This window comes from Elephas maximus, chromosome 3 (assembly GCF_024166365.1).
Source record: "Elephas maximus indicus isolate mEleMax1 chromosome 3, mEleMax1 primary haplotype, whole genome shotgun sequence".
NCBI classification, from domain to species: Eukaryota; Metazoa; Chordata; class Mammalia; order Proboscidea; family Elephantidae; genus Elephas; species Elephas maximus.
The window spans coordinates 111398289-111423879 of NC_064821.1; the positions used below are offsets into that span (position 1 = coordinate 111398289).

At 37.9% G+C, this 25591-nt stretch overlaps 1 protein-coding gene across 1 annotated transcript in view; it reads left to right on the forward strand.

Annotated features, from left to right (window-relative positions):
• LEPR (leptin receptor) overlaps window positions 1–25591 on the forward strand; it is a 116816-nt gene that overhangs the window by 89306 nt on the left and 1919 nt on the right. The window contains exons 10-18 of the mRNA XM_049879508.1: window positions 226–425; window positions 2681–2829; window positions 4294–4453; window positions 4566–4648; window positions 7074–7290; window positions 7943–8125; window positions 10132–10227; window positions 12413–12518; window positions 13619–13694. Coding sequence (XP_049735465.1) covers window positions 226–425; window positions 2681–2829; window positions 4294–4453; window positions 4566–4648; window positions 7074–7290; window positions 7943–8125; window positions 10132–10227; window positions 12413–12518; window positions 13619–13694 — 1270 coding nt within the window. The remainder of the gene's footprint in view (window positions 1–225; window positions 426–2680; window positions 2830–4293; window positions 4454–4565; window positions 4649–7073; window positions 7291–7942; window positions 8126–10131; window positions 10228–12412; window positions 12519–13618; window positions 13695–25591) is intronic.

The following is a 25591-nucleotide window of genomic DNA, read 5'->3' on the forward strand; positions in this document are numbered from 1 at the left end:
CCCCACATGTATCAAGGGCTAATATTTAATAAGGGCTACTGTCTTTTTTTTATGGAAAGACATACAATTGTAAGATAGCTGAAGATTCAGTTTCTCATAAGAACATCCATTTTTTAGATGAGGCAAAGCTGTCTAATCTTTTAAGCAACAGAGGCAGTATTCTAAAAAATCCTTCTAATTGCTTTTATTAATGTATATTAATTGACTATTTTCTTACTTTTTAAGGAGCAGCCTTTACTGTTCTGATTTCCCAACAATTCATCCCATATCTGAACCCAAAGATTGCCATTTGCAGAGAGATGGTTTTTATGAGTGCATATTTCAACCAATCTTTCTATTATCCGGCTATACAATGTGGATTAGGATCAATCACTCTTTAGGTTCACTTGACTCTCCGCCAACATGTGTCGTTCCTGATTCTGTGGGTATGTCAAGCTGTTGTGTGTCTTCATTTTTATTGCCAGATCTGTGTGTAGATTGATTCAGAGTTACTGTTGTATGTTACCATTTTCCTGATCACACTAGATTTTGAAAAAAAAAAAAAAATATATTTACAGTGGAATTGAGAAGAAAATCAACTTTAGAAATTTTTATAGCTTGATTTTATTTAAAATTATTCATAGTACACGTTTTCAGTAATAGAAAACATTTCAAGATGCCATTTCACAAATAGGGGCAGAGGTGGTTCAGTGGTAGAATTCTCAACTTCCATGAGGGAGACCAGTCAGCACTCCTCAGGCACAGGTACCACCTGTCTGTAAGTGGAAGCTTACATTTTGCTATGATGCTTAACAGGTTTCAGCAGATCTTTCAGACTAAGACAGACTAGGAAGACAGGCCTGGTGATCTACTTCTGAAAATCAGCCAGTGAAAACTCTGTGGATCACAATGGCACGATCCTTTTGTGTGTGGGGTTGCCATGAGTTTCGGGCCAAGTCAAAGGCAGCTGATAATAACAATAACTTGACAAATTATATCAGTCACTGTGAATGACATTTAGTAGTGTTATTCTAAATAACGGGCATCTTTGTATATTCTTTTCCCAGTATGCTTATGAAAACATCGGGTATTTTTAATCTAAAATTTCGCTTTGGATATTCTGGTGTTTTTGTAATCTGAGTAATTATAACCAAGGCTTTGAATAAATGAGTCTGTGTAGGGAAGCAGGAGCTTTCAAAATAACTAAAGTGAAATGAAGAGAAAATGATCAAGGATGATGGTACCAATCATGATATTTAAAATATTCTTTTCCAAAGAGATTTTGATTTCAAAGGATTAGGAGAGTGCTTGGAGAACTTGACATGTCCCTTCAGTATCAATAGAAAGTCTTTTACCCATTCAGGATTGGGTAGCACCAGTGAAAGAATGTCTTTGGGTACCAAAAAGTATTTTTTCAAATAATTACCACACATGTGAATTAAAATCTACATTTATCTAAATAGTGACTGAATTTGTCATAATTTTAGATTTCTTTTTTTTAATCTGAAGTCCCAAGCAATTGATTTTTTTCCCCAAACTATTTGTTTTGGTTCCATTTTAAGTGATGTTACTGTAAGTGGTTCTTTTTCCGGTGGTAAATATCTAGGCTATCAAGAAACATTGTCCCCTCTCCCCCTGCCACACACACAAATACACCTGCACACATACACTCACATGTACTATATGACGTTTGCAACATGGAGTCATTACCGTGTATTATCTGAATAAAGTTGATGTTTGGAGTTACGATGAAGTCAGGAGCTGCAGAGGCTCAGCTCGGGGGCTTTTAGTTTCACGAGTGCTCTGAGCCTTTATTATAAGGAAGAAACCGAGAACCTGTTGCTGTTGAGTGGATTCCTACTCATGGTGACCCTGTAGGACAGACTAGAACTGCCCCACAGGGTTTCCAAGGCTGGTGGATTTGAACCATTAACCTTTTGGTTTGAAGCTGGGCTGTTAACGACTGCACCACCAGGGCTCCTTATTAGGAAGAGTGGCCCTCAAAGTAAAACATAAAAACTTGGGGGAAATTTATGTAGCTTTAATGTAACTCTAAGCTGAACTTCGGACTTTAACTCTGAAAGCAGCAGCATGAAAAGTAGTGGGGAAACATGAAAGACAACCTTTTTCTTTGCATTTCCGTGATTTTTATATTAAATCTTTAAACATGTTGTGTGTATGTGTTTATATATTTATTCCTAAGAAGCTATTAAAAAAATTACTTGCTATTCAGGTCATCTTTACCTCTACTTCTGCCATCAAGAACCCATTTTCCTCAGATTACGGAGAACCGAGGCTTCACTGGGCAAGACTATTCCTGACCTTGCCCTAGAAATAATAATAGCAGAAGAAGAGTTTGAAGCCAGTACATGTCGAAATACATGCAGTACATGTCTGTTTGCCTCTATGTAGAACAGAATTTGCTACTGGTTTTTATCAGGTGTTCAGCATGGTATAGTTTTTCCTGCTGACTGGTGGCTGTATTTGTAATCAGATCTTACAGAGTGACATGGAAAATATAATGACTTTTTTCAGTCAAAATCTTTGCAAAATAGAGATAATCTCTTTCTTATATATCATATAAAGTTGTAGGGGATCAAATGGAATAAGAATGAGAAAGTTTTGCAAAAGATATATTACTTTGTAAATTATTATTACTGTTTAAATTACTGTTGCATAATACTGTTTTGTAAATTCCTAGTGAAACCGCAGCCACCATCTAGTGTGAAAGCAGAAATTACCGTACACATTGGATTATTAAAAGTGTCTTGGGAAAAGCCAGTCTTTCCAGAGAATAATCTTCAGTTCCAGATTCGCTATGGCTTACGTGGAAAAGAAGTACAATGGAAGGTATAATTACCTTATATCTAGAAATCTCTTGAGGCTTCTCTCCAACTCATAGATCTCCAAACACAAAACAAAACCCACTGCCATGGAGTCAATTCTGACTCCTAGTGATCCTGTAGGATAGAATAGAACTGCTCAATAGGGTTTCCAAGGCTGTAATCTTCCTGGGAGCAGACTGCCACATCTTTCTCCCACAGAATGGCTGGTGAGTTCAGACTGCTGACCTTTTGGTTAGCAGCCAAACGCTTAGCCACTGCGCCCCAGAGCTCTGTCATAAATCTCCATATACCCAGAATTATCTAAAATCAATTATGAAAGTTAGCTCTGTGTGTACGTATGTAGTTTAATAGGCTTATTGAGTACTGGATTTTCAGTCTTTTCTGAAGGTGTTTTCATCTCTTTTGAAGAAAGCTTCGTATGTAGACTGGTCTTTTTTGGAGAATCTTTGAAACTTCTCAATAAGGTTATAGCAAATCATTTAAGCATTTTCTGTACGTCTTTTAAGCCCAAGGTGCAGCCTTTATATATAAATATATTTATCTCAGGAGGGTCTGCTTTCCTCCAGAAGCTCATTCCAGTTTCAATTCTGGCATCCTACTTTGTTATTAAAAAACCAAAATCAAAACCAAAAACATTGCTGTTGAGCTGATCCCAACTCGTAGCAACCCTTTAGTAGAAATACTGGATGGTGATGTAATTCATCTTCAAACCTGATCACTCTTTTCAGTTTTTCTTTGGTGGCTATATTTTTCTTTGCAAAAATATGAAGACAGAACGAGAATTCAAACTATTGAACATAAAGTCAGTTATTCCTTGGCATTCTAGCTGGAAAGAGATTCTCCACTGCACAAGCCTTGTGACACATCTGAGTTAAACATGTCCTTCTCCTCTCCTGTAGCCTTAGTTCTACTTAATTCTTGTTTGTTCTACTTAATTTTGTCAATTGCAGCATCCTCCGTGGTACTCATATGGGAAATATACAAATCTTAAAGAAAACGGGATTGTCTTTTTATGGGACTTATCATGGATCCAGGGAACCCTGGTGGCGTAGTGGTTAAGTGCTACGGCTGCTAACCAAAGGGTCGGCAGTTCAAATCTGCCAGGCACTCCTTGGAAACTCTATGGGGCAGTTCTACTCTGTCCTATAGGGTCGCTATGAGTTGGAATCGACTTGACGGCACTGAGTTTGGTTTTTGGAGGTCATAGATCCAACAGCAATTTATTCTGCATTATTTTCAAGTTCAAAATCTTGTCATTAGTAAGGAAATAATAAGATAGATAAGAAAATCCTTAACTTGAAAGAACTCACAATCCAAGCCTAATATGAGTATTTCTAAAACAGAAATTCAAAGTCAGTTCCTTTAAAATTTGGAATAGTGTTAAAGTTGTTTTTTTTTTTAAGTACACTTTAGAGTGTTTAGATGCATGTGTGCAATGATTAATCTAATGCTTTGTTTTACTTTATAGACATATGAGGTGTATGATGCAAAATCAAAATCTGCCAGTCTTGTGGTGTCAGACCTGTGTGCAGTCTATGCTGTCCAGGTGCGCTGTAAGAGGCTAGATGGGCTGGGATATTGGAGTAATTGGAGTAATCCAGCCTACACAGCTGTCATGGATATAAAAGGTCTGCAGAGACTTTGTAAATGTGTCTTGAAAAGTGCTTAAGTGTATGCTTCAAATATTGCTGAGAACTGTTGCTAACACATGTACGACTTGGACTCCTTGTTGTTTTGCAGTTCCTATCAGAGGACCTGAATTTTGGGGAATAATTAATGAAGATGCTACTAAAAAAGAAAAAAATGTCACCTTACTTTGGAAGGTATTCCTGCTTTTTACGTTATTCTTCCAACTCACTTTTACACTCTTACAAGATTTATTTCATTGCCATAATACTTTCATTATTAATCTCCAGAAAACTCTGTGATCTCATATTTCCTTTTATTTTTGAGATACGATTACAGAGAGCTGAGTTGTGTAGTGGATGGAGCACTAGAATGGCATTCCAAATCCAAATCCACTGCCATCGAGTCGATTCCGACTCATAGCAACCCTATAGGACAGAGTAGAACTGCCGCATAGAGTTTCCAAGGAGCGCCTGGCGGATTTGAACTGTTCACCTTTTGGTTAGCAGCTGTAGCCCTTAACCACTACGCCAGCAGGGTTTCACATTAGTAGACTTTAATTCATTCTCAGCTGTATCTTATTCTAGTTATACCAGTACTATTTTGGCAAAGTCACTTAAAATTTCTTGGCCCTGGTTTCCTCATCGGTATAAATGTAGGATTAGACCGAGCCATCTCTAATGTTCCTTTGAGTCAAAACATTCTATTCATATTTAATCTCAAACAAAGTAAATGTAACCTTTCCCACAAACATCTAAAACATAAGAAATTATTCTATTTGTATGGTGGCATAAACAATGGATATAATATTCAAAGATTTTAGCCTAGCAATTTTCAAAGTATTCTGTCTCCCAGATGGATTGATTTCCATCCCAAGTGAATAGATTATTTAGTCAGTAGATACAAAAGTTAAGATTGATTTGGGAATAAAACGCGAGAAGTAAAATAGCATTGTTTTGTTGTTGTTGTTGTTAGGTGCTGCTGAGTCAATTTCAGCTCATAGCAACCCTATGTGACAGAGTAGAACTGCTCCATAGGGTATTCGAGGCTTTAATCCTTACTGGAACAGATTGCCGAATCTTCCTCCCTTGGAGCTGCTGGGTGGGTTTGCACCGCCAACCTTTTGGTTAGCAGCCAAGCCAAGTGCTTAACCATTGCACCACAAAAGAAAAAAAACTACCATTTAGTTGATCCCGACTAATAGCAGCAATATAGTACTGAGTAGAACTGCTCCATAGGGTTTCCAAGACTATAAATCTGTACTGAACCAGACTGCCACATCTTTCTCTTGCGGAGCCGCTGGTGAGTTCAAACCTTTACGTTAGCAGTGGAGCACTTAACCATTGTACCACCAGGGCTCCTTATTACACCATCAGGACTCCTGAGATACTGTCTATGTCACCTCAAATGTGAAATTTAAATGTACCATGTATCTTACTTTCAACCTACCCAGACTATTCTAAGCCCTGCATGGATACATGTATATGTGTTAATTTTTCCTTTCCATTTCTGGCATAGAGTCACCTCAATGGAAGAAAAAAATTGAGAACCCCTGTTCTAATCTATTGTATAGAGTCAAACTTTCTATGAATTTACAAAGGATTGGTAGAATTTAATCTTACCTGCAGCAGGTGAAAGCGATGGGGCAAGTGGGTATATTGTTATACCCTGAAGAATAACAGAATTAGACTAGTTAAGTATTTTATTTTGGAACTTTCAGTGACCTGGTATACTTTTTTTTTTAACTGTAGGACAGAGTAGGACAGAAATTCTGGGGGGCCATATACACTGTTCTTACATATAGATGGCCTCTTACTTGGAGTGACAGTGTATCGGGGGACAGAGGCATAGGGAGGGGTGAGGCAGAGAGGTACCCTTTCCCCTGGGTGCAAGTCCAAGGGGGTACCAGACCAGGTGCAGAATGACATTCTGAGGTACCACAAATATGAAAGGTGTCTGACTGAGGCAGCTAGGCAAGAAGGGGGAAGGCATTTCTGCTAACGAGTCACCGCTATCAACTTCCGTTCATCCTGAAATTGGCGGGGGGGTAGGATTAAGACATTGCCCCTGGGTGTCATTACCCTTGCATCACCCCTGCATGGGGACAGACAGGAATGACAAATCTTACAGGGGTGAAGATAAATGATGGTTGACATTTCCTTACTTTGTTGTTGTTGCAGAATCAAAGGGTTATCCCGTGTTTGCTTTTGAGATGGGGAAACTCATGACTTCTGTCAGACTTTTTTTTTCCTCTAGAATTACGGTGAACTCTCTTGGTAGAAAAGAGTCCTAATTGTATCCTTACTTCTTTACCTCCAAGTGATTTATTCTCTAAGGTGTAAGGAAACAACCAACAGAAGGAAAATAAATTTCCTGTGCTCCAGAGCCATCCAGAGACCTTCACAGAGACAGTTGCCAGAGGCCGGCCCCCACTCTCCCACCTCCACCCTAACAGACCCCCGCTACCCACTGCCACACCTCAGCCTTGAAATCGGCTGTGCCTGTCGGGGTCTGACCCCAATCTCCTAATGGGAAATGTATAATAAGAGTCCCATGAACAGTGTTGCTGGTTGGTATAAAAAGCACTGTAGCCCTTAACCTAATCACATTTTTTTACTATAGCCACTGACAAAAAATGACTCATTGTGTAGTGTGAGAAGATACGTGGTGAAACATCATACTTTGCTCAATGGAACATGGTCAGAAGACATGGGAAACCACACTAAGTTCACTTTCCTGTGGACAGAGCAAGCACATACTGTTACAATCGTGGCCATCAATTCAATTGGTGCTTCCTTTACGAATTTTAATATAACATTCTCATGGGCTATGAGCAAAGGTAAGAAGAAGTGCAGAGTAGTAAATGTGTCTTCTTTAACGTTTAACCTTTGCAAACTCCCCGTTGCTGTCGAGTCAATTCCGACTCAGCGACCCTATAGGACAGAGTAGAACTGCCCCATAGAATTTCCAAGGCTGTAATCTAAGCAGACTGCCATATCTTTCTCCCACGGAGCATCTAGTGGGTTCCAACAGCCGACCTTTCGGTTAGCAGCCAAGCGCTTAACCGCTGGACAACCAGGGCTCCTTTTAGACTCTGCATAAAAAAAAAAAAAAAAAGAGGATAGGAAAATGACCAGATTCATGCTTTGAAGGCATCACTACATCAGTGAGAGAGAAGAGTTTGGAGATAATCAGAGAGGATGGTTAATAGGCTTGTGCAACATTCCAGCTGAGAACACCTTTTGACTATATCCAAAAATGTTTTTATTAACCTTTAGGTAGGATCATGTTTCTTGTACCATGCAGTCCCATATTTCTTTGCTAATATTGCTCTTGTGAAACCATAGTAATGTCTATGCATTATATTTGTTTGTGTAAATGCCTGCCTTCTCCCCTCCTCCTGTAGGTTGTAGGTTCCTAAAGGGTAATAGGCAATAGGAGATTTGCATTAATTTTGAATTTGAAAATGATTTTCCTTTTTTTCTCCTCAGTAAACATGGTGCAGTCACTCAGTGCTTATCCTTTAAACAGCAGCTGTGTGATTCTTTCCTGGGTGCTGTCACCCAGCGATTACAATCTAATGTATTTTATTGTCGAGTGGAAAAATCTTAATGAAGATAATGAAATTAAATGGAATAGAATCCCTTCGTCTGTTAAGAAGTATTATATACATGGTAAGTTTAATAAGTTTCCTTCATGGATTAGTATGATACTACAGATTATTAAAATGCATAATAGAATTATTTAATGAAAACTTCAGAAATATAGATGATACTACCATTTTAACAAATTTTGATAATTTTATAACATTTAATTCTATTTCCTTTCGGTTCTTTTTTATTTGAATATTTTTATACCATTGTGATGATATCATATGTATGTCATTTGTATCCTGATATTTTCATTTGGTATTACATCATGAGCAGATTTTTATTTCCATCATAATCTTTATACTGTAACAATTATTTTTAATGATCATAATGGTATTTTATACTAAAATTTACTTAAACTACTTATTTTAGAACATTTATGTTATTTTCTGGGAACCCTGGTGGTGTAGTGGTTACATGCTATGGCTGCTAACCAAAAGGTCAGCAGTTCGAATCCGCCAGGTGCTCCTTGGAAAGTCTATGGGGCAGTTATACTCTGTCCTATAGGGTCACTATGAGTCGGAATCGACTCGGTGGTAGTGTTTTTTTTTTTTTTTAAATGTTACTTTTAGCTTTACCTTTTATTTTAATGTTAAAAAAAAATTCTTTTTAGCTTTTGGTATCTACCGCCAAATTGTTTCCCCAAACTGTGTACCAACTTATAATGCCAGTAGCAGTGAGTGAGAGTACCAGGTTATTGAAATACAAAAATATCTGAGGATCTAGGACCTGGTGACGTAGGCCAGCCTAGTATAGTTATGTGCTGTTGAGTCAATTCTGACTCGTAGTGACCTGTATGACAGAGTAGAACTGCCTCATATGGTTTCCTAGGCTGTAATCTTTATAGGAGCAGATCACCAGCTCTTTGCTCCTGCAGAGCTGCTGGTGGGTTCAAACCACCGGCCTTTTGGTTGGCAGCTGAATGCTTACCATTGCACTACCAGGACAGCATAACCCTCTCCAAAATAGACCAGTTACCCCAGGAGGTAAGCAAAATACAAAATATAAGTGCAAAATATTTAACCTCCAATCTGGGTAAGAATTAAGTAGAGAAGATAAGGATTTCCATGATCTTATTGTATAATATCATCCCAAGGACTTCTACTTTTATTTCATTTCAGACACATAGAATTTAGCATCAGGGTGAATAGAAACGAATTATTGATGGAGAACTATTGCCAGAGTGGTTATGCTCTGTACCACCAAACCAAAAAAACCAAATCTGTTGCCTTCCAGTTGATTCCAACTCATAGCAACCCTATAGGGCAGAGTAGAACTGCCCCATAGGGCTTCCAAGGAACAGCTGGTAGATTTGAACTTACAGCCTTTTGGTTAGCAGCCAATCTCTTAACCACTAAGCCACCAGGGCTCCCTCTGTACCATAGGGATATAGAATTTAGGCTTATGAATGTAAGAGCTTTATTCCAAAAGAGATCTATCTCTCATAGATAACACTCTTATTAAAACCACTGGTAGATCCCTTATGTGCTGCGCTATGGAGATTGCAGTCCTTCATGGATTCTAGGTTCTTAGATATTGCAAGGGAACTCTTGGTCCCCTCCTTCCACATTCTTTGTGTAGGATTGTACAAGACTTTAGTCTCCCAGCTTCCATGGGGAAACTAATTGAGCTAAATTCCTATGAAAAGGGAATATTGTTGACATTGGGGTTAAGGGGAAGAAGGTAGAGCATATTGCCCTGGAGAGAGAAATAAGAGAAAGAAACAACCCATATATGCTGAACTTGAACAAGTTGGTTGTCACTGGAACATGCCTTTGAACATGCCTTCTCTATCTGGGTAAGATTTAAAAAAAAAAACTTTTTTTGAAAATAATTTTTTGTCATTACTGGGAGAATTTGGATTCCTTAGGTTGTTTTTGAAAACTCTCTTAATCATCAGTTTCAATCCACAAACAACTAATTTGTATGTTTGCAAATATAGGAGATTCACTTTAATTTTTTTCACGTATATAGACTACTGATTAACTTAATTCAGTACAAACAAGCTACTAATATATTTTTATCTTCAGATCATTTCATCCCCATTGAGAAGTATCAGTTCAGTCTGTACCCAGTATTTATGAAAGGAGTGGGAAAACCGAAGATAATTCATGGTTTCACCCAAGGTAAAATTTATACTTTTACTTTCTTTTTAGATAGAGGTGTGGTTTTCTAATTTGTTGATGGTAGTGTTGCCACCTGATTATCCTGCTTCTGATGAAATAACCAGTCATGTAAGGGTCCAGAGTCTTATACAGACATGTCTTGCAGTAGTTGCAGCAAGGGTACACACATGGTTCCACGGAGGTAGTAAGAAGGAAAGTAATCGTGCGTGGTGGTATTGAATTCTTGTATTAGTAAGTAAAATTTCCAGTCTCGAATTGAGTAAAAAGTTTATTAAAAAAAAATAAAGGAAAATATATGACTGCACAATAAAATACAGCATCACAAGGATTAATTGGAAAAATATTTATTTTCCACAATTCACATAAGTGCACTGACCCAGAGTAATACATTCCCATGGCACATATATTTTGTTAGCTTTTCAAAAACTATATCAGTCTTTTAGAGACAATATTTTTTTCCATTAAAAAGTTAAACTGGAGAGATAGTTTAGAAAAAATAATTTGGTTGGACTTCTTCTCTTTCTTTTTGATTCATATTACCTTACTTGTAGTATAGTTCCCTTAACCAACATTTGGATATTGTTACTACTTTTCAAATTATCTTGAAATTCAAGAACCTAATAATGAATTTTCAAGAGAGAAAGTATTGCCTGGTTTTAGAATAAAGGTAATTAAAATATTTCATTTATGTATTATTATTGTTAGGTGCCATCAAGTTGGTTCCGACTCATAGCAACTCTATGTACAACAGAATGAAACACTGCCCAGTCCTGCGTCATCCTCACAATCGTTGCTATGTTTGAACCCATTGTTGGAGCCACCGTGTCAATCCATCTTGTTGAGGGTCTTCCTCTTTTTCGCTGACCCTGTACTTTATCAAGCATGATGTCCTTCTCTAGGGACTGGTCCCACCTGATAACATGTATAAAGTATGTAAGATGCGGTCTTGCCATCCTTGCTTCTAAGGAGCATTCCAGCTGTACTTCTTCCAAGACAGATTTGTTTGTTCTTCTGGCAGACCATGGTATATTCAATATTCTTCGCCAACACCACAATCCAGAGGGGTCAATTCTTCTTCCGTCTTCCTTATTCATTGTCCAGCTCTCACATGCATATGAAGTGGTTGAAAATACCATGGCTTGGGTCAGGTGCACTTTACTCCTCAGTGTGACATCTTTGCTTTTGAACACTGTAAAGAGGTCTTTTGCAGATTTGCCCAATGCAGTATATTGTTTGATTTCTTGACTGCCCTTTCCATGCGGGTTGATTATGGATCCAATTAAAGTGAAATCCTTGACAACTTCAAGTTGTATTATTAACAAATATTTATTGAGCACTGTTCTAAGCACTGGAGACTGGGCAATCAACATTAAGTCTCTGCTCTTATGGAGCTTAAATTCTGGTGCTCTAGTGGGAGTGACAGACAATAAATTAATTATGTATAACAATGTCAGATAAAACAATGTCAGGTAGAAATAAGTAGAAACAAATAGTGGTGATGTTTGCACAACATAGTGAATGTGATTAATACCACTGAGTGACACACTTGAAAATGGTTAAAATGGCATGGCAAATTTTATGTTGTATATACTTTACCACAATTTAAAAAGAAAAAAAAAAGTGCTATGAAGCAAAACAAAAGTAGGATGAAGAGATAGAGTTAAGGTGTTCTGTTTTTGTTAGGATGGCCAGAAATGGTCTTTCTGTGGAGGTGATCTTGATTAGAACCCTGCAAGTACAAAGGCAAAGAACATTCCAGGTAAAGGGATATCATCTGCAAAGGCCCTGAGGAGTCAGCATGCTTGGTGGTTCAAGAAATAGCAAGGAGGCCCATGTGTCTGGAGTGAACTAGATAGAGATTGGCACGTGTTGTAGACTGTGCTTAGATGGTGATGATAAGACTTTACTTGGCACTTTGATTCTTATAATCCAAAAATGATCAGATGAAGAGGATTGGTAAATAAATAGTTTTGAAAAAACATTTTACTAAATTATAATAATATTGGACAACAATAATACTTTATAAAAGTGATCATAACCATATATTTTCTTCCTCTTTTTATTTTTACATTTTTAAAGGTACTACAAATTTATAATAAAATGAAAAAATACTCTAATTTTTATACGGAAAGTGATTAATATTTCCTCAAGCTTCTGAGTTGTGTGCATTGTATTTCTTTTTCAGATGATATTGAAAAACACCAGAATGATGCAGGTCTATATGTAATTGTGCCAATAATTATTTCCTCTTCAGTCTTACTGCTTGGAACATTGTTAATATCACACCAAAGGTATTGTACTTGGTGTTAAGAATCTTCATGGCAAAAGCCCTTGAACATGTTTAAAATTTGATTTGAAAACTGAATCAGAAGCATTAAAGTATTCTAAATATTTCTCTTTATATTCAGTATGCAATTAAGATGGCTTAAAAAGGAAAGGCCTATTTTCAGGAAACAGCATTTTATTTTGCTAGGATAACATAAACCAATTTTTATATATATCTGTTCAGGAAATAACAGTCTTATTATAGGAAGTATGGTCTTGGAGGCAGCAAAAATGCCTTTCAGAGCTCTGCAATTTGGGTTGAGGATTCTTAGTGGTGAAGATTGACCCGCAGTAGTGAATTCATTCATGATTAGTGGGCACTCTGCTTTTTAAGAATCGGCACTGGGTGGCTGCAGACTCTCTGGTTTGTCAGGCAAATAGCCTTGAATGCCTTGGAAGGTTTTATGAGGTCACCTTACTTCATGCTGGCCTGTTGGAACCAATGAGATCATTTCACACATGCCAACTCTGTATAGAAACTTTTGTCTTTTAGCAAAAAAGGAGGGGGAGGAGATTGGAGAGTTTAAATTTATCATTCAGTCAAGTGATGAGGCCACATCAAGTACAATTGTTTCTGGAACCCACTTGCAGGCCATTTAATAAAAATATATATATATTTTTTTCTCTGAGTACAGTGTTTAGCCCAGTGCCTGGCATACACCTTTCAATAAGCCTTGACTATTATGTTATTACAATGATTAACTTTGGTATACATCAAACTTTAAGGATCCCTGGTGGCGCAATGGTTAAGTGCTTGGCTGTTAACTGAAAAGTTGGTGATTCAAACCTACCAGCTGCTCCACGGGAGAAAAGACCTGATTGCAGCCTAGGAAACCCTGTGGGGCAATTCTATTCTGTCATGTAGTGTAGCTATGAGTTGGAATCTGCTCAACAGCGCACAGCAACAATATATAGAACTTTGGTGGAAATCTCTATGGCACAGCATGTGAAAATGAATCTGACCCTACGGAGGTAGATTAATTTCTAGTTTGTACAACTGTTAGCTGTCAGCATTTTTAACATTAGCGTTTTTCTCTGATTCTAATACCATGTCTATCCTTTGTAGAATGAAGAAGCTGTTTTGGGAAGATGTTCCAAACCCCAAGAATTGCTCCTGGGCACAAGGACTTAATTTTCAGAAGGTCTTTTTTTTTCAGATTTTTAAAAATCCAGAATATTTAAGATTACAGTTTAGATCACATATGACTTCTAGTGGCATAGTGGTTAAGAGCTACGGCTGCTAACCAAAAGGCTGGTGGTTCAAATCCGCCAGCATTCCATGGAAACTCTGTCAGGCTGTTCAACTCTGTCCTTTGGGGTCGCTCTGAGTTGGAATTGACTCGATAGCAATTGGTTGGTTTTGGTTTGGTATGACTTCTAGAGCCTTAAACATTTTAAAGTTTAAAAGTTCTTATTTTGTTAAATTCATTTAATGAGTCTGTTTAACCTACTCTATATTTTCAAGAATAGCAGGATGCAGGGATTTAAAAACAGGAAGAAAGAAAATTTAGTCGGTAGTTTAGCGTATGAGATCTGACAAAACACATACCTTCCTTCTGTGTCACAGTGCATGATAAAATAAATATTAGAATATTATGAGTCAAATCTGATGGAGAATATATGTCTGGATACCCATTTTTGGTATAAACCATTTGTCCTCAGGCAAAAGGTTGGAATCAATATTTTTAATCCCTATAATTATTTAAATCAATTAAAAATATAAACAACCCTATCTTTAAGCACCGTAATCTAAAAAATTCAGTTATTATAATAACACATTTATAGAGATAGCTTCATTCATGCTAAAGTACTTTATAGACAGTAAGTTAACTATGTTAAAATAATTTTTACTTATTTCTGTAATAGAATTTCTCAAAAAGCTCTAGAGTTCAACAAATATTTTATTAATTTGCATAATCTTCCTTGAAGCAAGGTTGATTCCCCCCCACCATAAACTTGGTAAAATAGAATTTAGTGTTCATGTGAAAACGGCTACACAATTTTTAAAACAATAATTATTTGGAGATTATTCCGCAGTCACAATGATTGTATATTATTAGCCATTTGCTAAAAAGTCTTCAGTGGTTGCCTTTTACCTACAAGATAAAGAAGAGAGTCCCCTGAGGCTGAGACTCAAATACTTCTCTCTACTATTTCTTTTCAACCTACACATCCAATTTTTTCTGTCCCTGGGTCTTGATTATGCCTGTACTGTTTCCTTCTCACCAATACAGACCATTCCTCATCAACCAAGATCTTGCTGTTGGCCCATCTTTTCCCAAGATTTCTTTTAACAAATGTAGCTCAGAACAACTTCTCCCCCTCTAAATACCTAGAGCATTTTGTTGTTTAATTTTTTGTAGATAGTGCCTTCAGTTCAAGGACTGTGGCTTATCCATCACAAATATTTGTTGAACTTCTCTGACTATGTGCAATGTATTAAACTAGGGACTCATTAAATAATTCCTGGTAACTCATAGTACTGGTATGGCTACTAGCATACATTTATATTTGTTTATGTGTAAATCACTGTGATATATACTTTTGTATTCCTTATGATTTTTACTTCAATTCTTAGTGTCTCAGTTTCCTCTCCTATAAAATGACGATAAAAGTACTCACTTCGTAGCGTTGTTTGGGGGGGTTAAAGAAGATAGTACCTGTCACATAAGAAGGTCACAGCAAATGTTAGTTACCTTTATGTTACAATATTATTGTGTATTATTTTACTTATTTTGAATTATTATTCTTTCACTTACCCTGTGCAGTAGGTATTATTATCTTCATTTTGTAAAAGAGAAAACTGAAACTTAAGTAGTTAGCTGAATTAGGATTGGTTGACTCATTTGTCTGACTCTGGAGCCTGTGCAATAATATTAGTCCCTGTCCTCTATAGAAGTGGCTTTCAACTGTTTTTTTGACCATGACCTACAGTAAGAAATACATTTTATCTTGCAACTTAGTACACCCATATAGATATGCAAAACTGAAAAAAAAAAGTATGAAAGAGTATTTATTCTTGCTATTTTTGGTGTCCTCTATTTTTTTTTTAATTCTATTTTACTTTTGTAAAACGCTAGTTGCAACCAATTAATGAATTAACAGATCAATCAGTAAGTAATATTGTAGACAACCAACATCACAAAAGTTGAAATTGTAATCTTTCAGCAGAAGAGACAGTACTCTGTCTTTGGACCAGGCAGCAGTAGAGTTTTACCTATAATCATTCATTTTATAGAAATTTCACTTTGCCTGAGCCTGACCAACCACATGCCCATCTACTTTTCAGTTATGCCCTTACTCACTATAAAACATGGAGTTTCTTTAAGAAAAACAGAGTTGCTGATTCTTTTCAATTAATAAAACATTTATTACTCCCCTTCCTCTTCCATTATGAATTTATGCAGTAATATTTACTGTAGTTATAGTAATATTTAAGCCCTATATTTTTATTTGTCATTCATTCAGTTGTTCAACAAGCACATAATGAATACTTATGTGTAAGGCTAGGCTGTTGCTAGAATCTGGGAAATCAGATTTTTAAAAACTTCTCCTTATTATCTAGAAATTCAGACAGTGGGATTACAGAAGTGTGAGTGGTTAGACTGAAGGTAGCTTAGATAGAACTTGTCTTCTTTTGCCTCTTTGAAATGGTTTATTCATTTTTTTTCATTTATTCATTTGTTCAATTCATTCATTCATTTGAGGGCTATTTATTGAATACCTATTCTGTGCCTGTTGCTATGCTAGGCCCGGAGGTTGTAACAGTGAGAAAAACAGAAACTTCGGAAGTGTATAGTCTAGTGAGGAAGATAAGCATTAATCAGTTGATCACAGAAATAACTCCGTAATTGTAAACTACATGTTGTGAGAGAAAGGGGCCCAGTGTACTAAGAGCTTATAATGTGGGGACCGGGCTTAGTGCGTGGGTGGGGGATGAGCAGGTGAAGGTAGGAAAGTGACATTTGAGCCATGATATGGAAGATGAATGGTCAATAACTAGGCTTTGTGGAGGCGGGTAGACTGCAGGCAGTGGGAGGTGCAAATGCAAAGCCCTGTGGAAGGCAGGAGGACTGCAGCATGTTCAGAAACTGAAAACTGCGTAACTAGAAGACAAAGAATAAGAGAGAGATTTTTTTTTCTAATATGAAAGTTTTTCTTTAAAAAACATCTAAATACCTAAGTAAAATTTAAAAAGCTTCACTATACCTACAATATACCTAATAATATGCCTATATCATTTCACTATGTAAGTGTATATTAATGCTAGAATAACCATTTTACTGCCTTTTTTTTTTTTCTTAACTGCATCCTTATGGTGCAAACAGTTAACGTGCTTGGCTGCTAACTGAAAGGTTGGCAGTTTGAGTCTACCCAGAGGCACCTCAACAGCAACTGACTTTTCTTCTTTTACCTTCCTCTCCTCTATTTTCCTCTATTCAGTTGGGCAAATTGGCTTTCTCCTCAGCTGCAGCCTACACTGGGTATAAAGTAGATCTACAGCTTCCTTTGCTCATCTTTTTCTTGGTCTATACTCTTTCAATTGCTTTCCATCTTCTCTGCTTGATTTATTCACCTATTTTCATTCTAACAGGGTCTCTACAGAGACTGGAGAGAAACATGTATGTTCAATCTGCCATCTTGAACCAGAAAAGCATTCCTCTATGACACTTGTCTTGATAATTTAAAAATCACAAACGTAAAGGATGAATTCTTGCTGTAAGAAAATGTATTATAGTAACTCAATAGCCTGGCCTTTTTTTTCTAATTCAAATTTACAATGTAAAAGACTTTAACCTTTTGGCGTCTTGAGCTTCATCAATTTACGTTTTAACAAGTTTTTAACAAGCTTTCCATTCTGATGCATGGTGAAGTTTGAGAACCATTATCCTAGAGATTGGGCAAGAGCTTTTTAACAGGATATAAAAGTACTACCTACAGGAGGCGGAGCCAAGATGGCGGACTAGGCAGACGCTACCTCGGATCCCTCTTACAACAAAGACACGGAAAAACAAGTGAATCGATCACATACATAACAATCTACGAACCCTGAACAACAAACACAGATTTAGAGACGGAGAACGAACTAATACGGGGAAGCAGCGATTGTTTCCAGAGCCTGGAGCCAGCATACAAGTCAGGTACGGCACAAGCACAGAGACCTGCTCCACCCCCCTGAACTAACCCCGGGAGGGGGACTAGCCGGTTCCACGGGCGGCGTGGGACGCAGCCGTTAGGAGAAGTCCCCGGGAGGCAGTGACTGATCTTGGAGCAGAAAGAGCAGCATCCGAGCCGGGGAACCGTCCCACAGGGATTTGGACTGCACGCAGGTACGCCATAAACACGGAGAGTTGCTCCACCCCCTGAACTAACCCCGGGAAGGTGACCATCCGGGTCGCGCGGGCGGCGTGGGACGCAGCCGGTAGGAGAAGTCCCCGGGAGGCAGCGACTGGTATTGGAGCGGGGAGAACAGCGTTCCAGCTGGGACACTCGGTCGCGGCCCAAGCACGGGGAGCTACTCCACCCATCTGAACTAACCCCGGGAGGGGGCCCACCTGGTTCACGGGGGCGGCACGGCCACGCGGCTGGAGGGACGAGAAGTCCCCGGGAGGCAGCGACTGATTTTGGAGTCGAGAGTGCACCGTCCCAGTAGGGGAGCCTTGACGCTGGGCGTGGGGCTGGAAGCGGAGGATCTGACCGTGACTCCAGCGGGCCAGACCCCCCGGGGGCAATCTCCACACAGACAGCACACATAGGCGACGCGCCCGCGGGAATCTCAGATATAATAGTCATTCCAAGCAAGACAAGCAACTCTGGCTATATTCTGAGGTGCTACTCTCCTATCTCTCTGTTCCCTCCCCCACCCTCCCCAGGCGGCTTCATTAACATCTGAATAGCCTGAGCCAGAGGGAGAACTCTGATAGGGATCTGACTGCAGTTTTTTTTTAGCAGATTTTCTGGAAAAACTAGTTTCCCAGTGATGGCTCGGAGACAACAATCCATATCAAACCACTTAAAGAAGCAGACCGTGACAGCTTCTCCAACTCCCCAAACAAAAGAATCAAAATCTTTCCCAAATGAAGATACAATTTTGGAACTATCAGATACAGAATATAAAAAACTAATTTACAGAATGCTTAATGATATCACAAATGAAATTAGGATATCTGCAGAAAAAGCCAAGGAACACACTGATAAAACTGTTGAAGAACTCAAAAAGATTATTCAAGAACATACTGGAAAAATTAATAAGTTGCAAGAATCCATAGAGAGACAACATGTAGAAATCCAAAAGATTAACAATAAAATAACAGAATTAGACAACACACTAGGAAGTCAGAGGAGCAGACTCGAGCAATTAGAATGCAGACTGGGACATCTGGAGGACCAGGGAATCAACACCAACATAGCTGAAAAAAAATCAGATAAAAGAATTAAAAAAAATGAAGAAACCCTAAGAATTATGTGGGACTCTATCAAGAAGGATAACCTGCGGGTGATTGGAGTCCCAGAACAGGGAGGGGGGACAGAAAACACAGAGAAAATAGTTGAAGAACTTCTGACAGAAAACTTCCCTGACATCATGAAAGACGAAAGGATATCTATCCAAGATGCTCATCGAACCCCATTTAAGATTGATCCAAAAAGAAAAACACCAAGACATATTATCATCAAACTCACCAAAACCAAAGATAAACAGAAAATTTTAAAAGCAGCCAGGGAGAAAAGAAAGGTTTCCTTCAAGGGAGAATCAATAAGAATATGTTCTGACTACTCAGCAGAAACCATGCAGGCAAGAAGGGAATGGGACGACATATACAGAACACTGAAGGAGAAAAACTGCCAACCAAGGATCATATATCCAGCAAAACTCTCTCTGAAATATGAAGGCGAAATTAAGATATTTACAGACAAACACAAGTTTAGAGAATTTGCAAAAACCAAACCAAAGCTACAAGAAATACTAAAGGATATTGTTTGGTCAGAGAACCAATAATATCAGATATCAGCACAACACAAGGTCACAAAACAGAACGTCCTGATATCAACTCAAATAGGGAAATCACAAAAACAAACAAATTAAGATTAATTAAAAAAAAAATACACATAATAGGGAATCATGGAAGTCAATAGGTAAAAGATCACAATAATCAAAAAGAGGGACTAAATACAGGAGGCATTGAACTGCCATATGGAGAGTGATACAAGGCGATATAGAACAATACAAGTTAGGTTTTTACTTAGAAAAATAGGGGTATATAATGAGGTAACCACAAAAAGGTATAACAACTCTATAACTCAAGACAAAAACCAAGAAAAACGTAACGACTCAACTAACATAAAGTCAAACACTATGAAAGTGAGGATCTCACAATTTACTAAGAAAAACGCCTCAGCACAAAAAAGTATGTGGAAAAATGAAATTGTCAACAACACACATAAAAAGGCATCAAAATGACAGCACTAAAAACTTATTTATCTATAATTACCCTGAATGTAAATGGACTAAATGCACCAATAAAGAGACAGAGAGTCACAGACTGGATAAAGAAACACGATCCATCTATATGCTGCCTACAAGAGACACACCTTAGACTTAGAGACACAAACAAACTAAAACTCAAAGGATGGAAAAAAGTATATCAAGCAAACAATAAGCAAAAAAGAAGAGGAGTAGCAATATTAATTTCTGACAAAATAGACTTTAGACTTAAATCCACCACAAAGGATAAAGAAGGACACTATATAATGATAAAAGGGACAATTGATCAGGAAGACATAACCATATTAAATATTTACGCACCCAATGACAGGGCTGCAAGATATATAAATCAAATTTTAACAGAACTGAAAAGCGAGATAGATACCTCCACAATTATAGTAGGAGACTTCAACACACCCCTTTCGGAGAAGGACAGGACATCCAGTAAGAAGCTCAACAGAGACACGGAAGATCTAATTACAACAATCAACCAACTTGACCTCATTGACTTATACAGAACTCTCCACCCAACTGCTGCAAAATATACTTTTTTTTCTAGCGCACATGGAACATTCTCTAGAATAGACCACATATTAGGTCATAAAACAAACCTTTGCAGAGTCCAAAACATCGAAATATTACAAAGCATCTTCTCAGACCACAAGGCAATAAAACTAGAGATCAATAACAGAAGAACGAGGGAAAAGAAATCAAATACTTGGAAAATGAACAATACCCTCCTGAAAAAAGACTGGGTTATAGAAGACATCAAGGAGGGAATAAGGAAATTCATAGAAAGCAACGAGAATGAAAATACTTCCTATCAAAACCTCTGGGACACAGCAAAAGCAGTGCTCAGAGGTCAATTTATATCAATAAATGCACACATACAAAAAGAAGAAAGAGCCAAAATCAGAGAACTGTCCCTACAACTTGAACAAATAGAAAGTGAGCAACAAAAGAATCCATCAGGCACCAAAAGAAAACAAATAATAAAAATTAGAGCTGAACTAAATGAATTAGAGAACAGAAAAACAATTGAAAGAATTAACAAAGCCAAAAGCTGGTTCTTTGAAAAAATTAACAAAATTGATAAACCATTGGCTAGACTGACTAAAGAAATACAGGAAAGGAAACAAATAACCCGAATAAGAAATGAGAAGGACCACATCACAACAGAACCAAATGAAATTAAAAGAATCATTTCAGATTATTATGAAAAATTGTACTCTAACAAATTTGAAAACCTAGAAGAAATGGATGAATTCCTTGAAAAACACTACCTACCTAAACTAACACATTCAGAAGCAGAACAACTAAATAGACCCGTAACAAAAAAAGAGATTGAAACGGTAATCAAAAAACTCCCAACAAAAAAAAGTCCTGGCCCGGACGGCTTCACTGCAGAGTTCTACCAAATTTTCAGAGAAGAGTTAACACCACTACTACTAAAGGTATTCCAAAGCATAGAAAATGACGGAATACTACCCAACTCATTCTATGAAGCCACCATCTCCCTGATACCAAAACCAGGTAAAGACATTACAAAAAAAGAAAATTATAGACCTATATCCCTCATGAACATTGATGCAAAAATCCTCAACAAAATTCTAGCCAATAGAATCCAACAACACATCAAAAAAATAATTCACCCTGATCAAGTGGGATTTATACCAGGTATGCAAGGCTGGTTTAATATCAGAAAAACCATTAATGTAATCCATCACATAAATAAAACAAAAGACAAAAACCACATGATCTTATCAATTGATGCAGAAAAGGCATTTGACAAAGTCCAACACCCATTTATGATAAAAACTCTTACCAAAATAGGAATTGAAGGAAAATTCCTCAACATAATAAAGGGCATCTATGCAAAGCCAACAGCCAATATCACTCTAAATGGAGAGAACCTGAAAGCATTTCCCTTGAGAACGGGAACCAGACAAGGATGCCCTTTATCACCGCTCTTATTCAACATCGTGTTGGAAGTCTTAGCCAGGGCAATCAGGCTAGACAAAGAAATAAAAGGTATCCGGATTGGCAAGGAAGAAGTAAAGTTATCACTATTTGCAGATGACATGATTATATACACAGAAAACCCTAAGGAATCCTCCAGAAAACTACTGAAACTAATCGAAGAGTTTGGCAGAGTCTCAGGTTATAAAATAAACATACAAAAATCACTTGGATTCCTCTACATCAACAAAAAGAACACCGAAGAGGAAATAACCAAATCAATACCATTCACGGTAGCCCCCAAGAAGATAAGATACTTAGGAATAAATCTTACCAAGGATGTAAAAGACCTATACAAAGAAAACTACAAAGCTCTACTACAAGAAATTCAAAAGGACATACTTAAGTGGAAAAACATACCTTGCTCATGGATAGGAAGACTTAACATAGTAAAAATGTCTATTCTACCAAAAGCCATCTATACATTTAACGCACTTCCGATCCAAATTCCAATGTCATATTTTAAGGGGATAGAGAAACAAATCACCAATTTCATATGGAAGGGAAAGAAGCCCCGGATAAGCAAAGCACTACTGAAAAAGAAGAAGAAAGTGGGAGGCCTCACCTTACCTGACTTCAGAACCTATTATACAGCCACAGTAGTCAAAACAGCCTGGTATTGGTACAACAACAGACACATAGACCAATGGAACAGAATTGAGAACCCAGACATAGATCCATCCACGTATGAGCAGCTGATATTTGACAAAGGACCAGTGTCAATTAACTGGGGAAAAGACAGCCTTTTTAACAAATGGTGCTGGCATAACTGGATATCCATTTGCAAAAAAATGAAACAGGACCCATACCTCACACCATGCACAAAAACTAACTCCAAGTGGATCAAAGACCTAAACATAAAGACTAAAACGATAAAGATCATGGAAGAAAAAATTGGGACAACCCTAGGAGCCCTAATACAAGGTATAAACAGAATACAAAACATTACCAAAAATGATGAAGAGAAACCCGATAACTGGGAGCTCCTAAAAATCAAACACCTATGCTCATCTAAAGACTTCACCAAAAGAGTAAAAAGACCACCTACAGATTGGGAAAGAATTTTCAGCTATGACATCTCCGACCAGCGCCTGATCTCTAAAATCTACATGATTCTGTCAAAACTCAACCACAAAAAGACAAACAACCCAATCAAGAAGTGGGCAAAGGATATGAACACACATTTCTCTAAAGAAGATATTCAGGCAGCCAACAGATACATGAGAAAATGCTCTCGATCATTAGCCATTAGAGAAATGCAAATTAAAACTACGATGAGATTCCATCTCACACCAGCAAGGCTGGCATTAATCCAAAAAACACAAAATAATAAATGTTGGAGAGGCTGCGGAGAGATTGGAACTCTCATACACTGCTGGTGGGAATGTAAAATGGTACAACCACTTTGGAAATCTATCTGGCGTTATCTTAAACAGTTAGAAATAGAACTACCATACAACCCAGAAATCCCACTCCTCGGAATATACCCTAGAGATACAAGAGCCTTCATACAAACAGATATATGCACACCCATGTTTATTGCAGCTCTGTTTACAATAGCAAAAAGCTGGAAGCAACCAAGGTGTCCATCAACGGATGAATGGGTAAATAAATTGTGGTATATTCACACAATGGAATACTACGCATCGATAAAGAACAGTGACGAATCTCTGAAACATTTCATAACATGGAGGAACCTGGAAGGCATTATGCTGAGCGAAATGAGTCAGAGGCAAAAGGACAAATATTGTATAAGACCACTATTATAAGATCTTGAGAAATAGTAAACCTGAGAAGAACACATACTTTTGTGGTTACGAGGGGGGGAGGGAGGGAGGGTGGGAGAGGGTTTTTTTATTGATTAATCAGTAGATAAGAACTGCTTTAGGTGAAGGGAAAGACAACACTCAATACATGGAAGGTCAGCTCAATTGGACTGGACCAAAAGCAAAGAAGTCTCCGGGATAAAATGAATGCTTCAAAGCTCAGCGGAGCAAGCGCGGGGGTCTGGGGAACATGGTTTGCGGGGACTTCTAAGTCAATTGGCAAAATAATTCTATTATGAAATCATTCTGCATCCCACTTTGAAATGTGGCGTCTGGGGTCTTAAATGCTAACAAGCAGCCATCTAAGATGCAGCAATTGGTCTCAACCCACCTGGAGCAAAGGAAAATGAAGAACACCAAGCCCACATGACAACTAAGAGCCCAAGAGACAGAAAGGGCCACATGAACCAGAGACCTACATCATCCTGAGACCAGAAGAACTAGTTGGTGCCCGGCCACAATCGATGACTGCCCTGACAGGGAGCTCAGCAGAGGACCCCTGAGGGAGCAGGAGAGCAGTGGGATGCAGACCCCAAATTCTCATAAGAAGACCAAACTTAATGGTCTGACTGAGACTGGAGGAATCCCGGCGGTCATGCTCTCCAGACCTTCTGTTGACACAGGACAGGAACCATCCCTGAAGACAACTCATCAGACATGAAAGGGACTGGTCAGCGGGTGGGAGAGAGACGCTGATGAAGAGTGAGCTAATTATATCAGGTGTACACTTGAGATTGTGTTGGCAACTCTTGTCTGGAGGGGGGATGGGAGGATAGAGAGAGAGGGAAGCCGGCAAAATTGTCAAGAAAGGAGAGACTGAAAGGGCTGACTCAAGACGGGGAGAGTAAGTGGGAGTAGGGAGTGAGATGTATGTAAACTTATATGTGACAGACTGATTGGATTTGTAAACGTTCACTTGAAGCTTAATAAAAGTTATTATAAAAAAAAAAAAAAAAAAAAAGACTTTAACCTTTTAAAATTTGTTTTGTTCCTTTTTCTTTAACATTTTTGCCTAGTCTATTATTTCTTCTTCTAAACTCAAAGGATCTGGATTTTTATTCCCCTTAAAGAATTTTGCTTAAGTGAGGGTTGGTAACATATTGTGTTCTTCTTTGATTGGCCTTTAATTTATTCCATTACTTCTCATTATTTTTTACTTATTTTACAAATGTTTTTCTCCTCATCTGTATTTTATTTTATTTTGGCCAAACACTGATGCCTTGTTATCTACGTTTATGTCAGTTTTCACAAAAGCACCTTCCACTTAGCAACTTATTTTAGGAGTGCTAAAACTAAAACCAAATGGATTTTTCCTTGGGACCGGTAGATTATTCTGGATTCCTCAGCTTGCAGTAGGCCTCCAGTGAAGAAGCTTAACAACTTTGAGGACTCCCACAGCACCATCCTCCTCACAAATCTAGACCCCTGAAATTTCATTCCTCAAATTCCCACCTTGCAGAAGTGTGGAAGAGCTGACACGGTTTTAAATTCCTGATTTTGTTTACAAGTAGTTCTCTCCTCTGTGCCCCAGAATGCATATTGCTGGGCTTAAAAAAAAAAAAAAAATAGAGGTATATATTTTACTCCCCTAAAATATACCTTCAGTTTTGTTTATTCTCTTGTTTTTCCTATGATTTATATGTATATTATTGGGTAACCAGAACACAGAAGAGAGTGTCCTGATGTGAGTTAATGAGCCTCTGTCCATCAC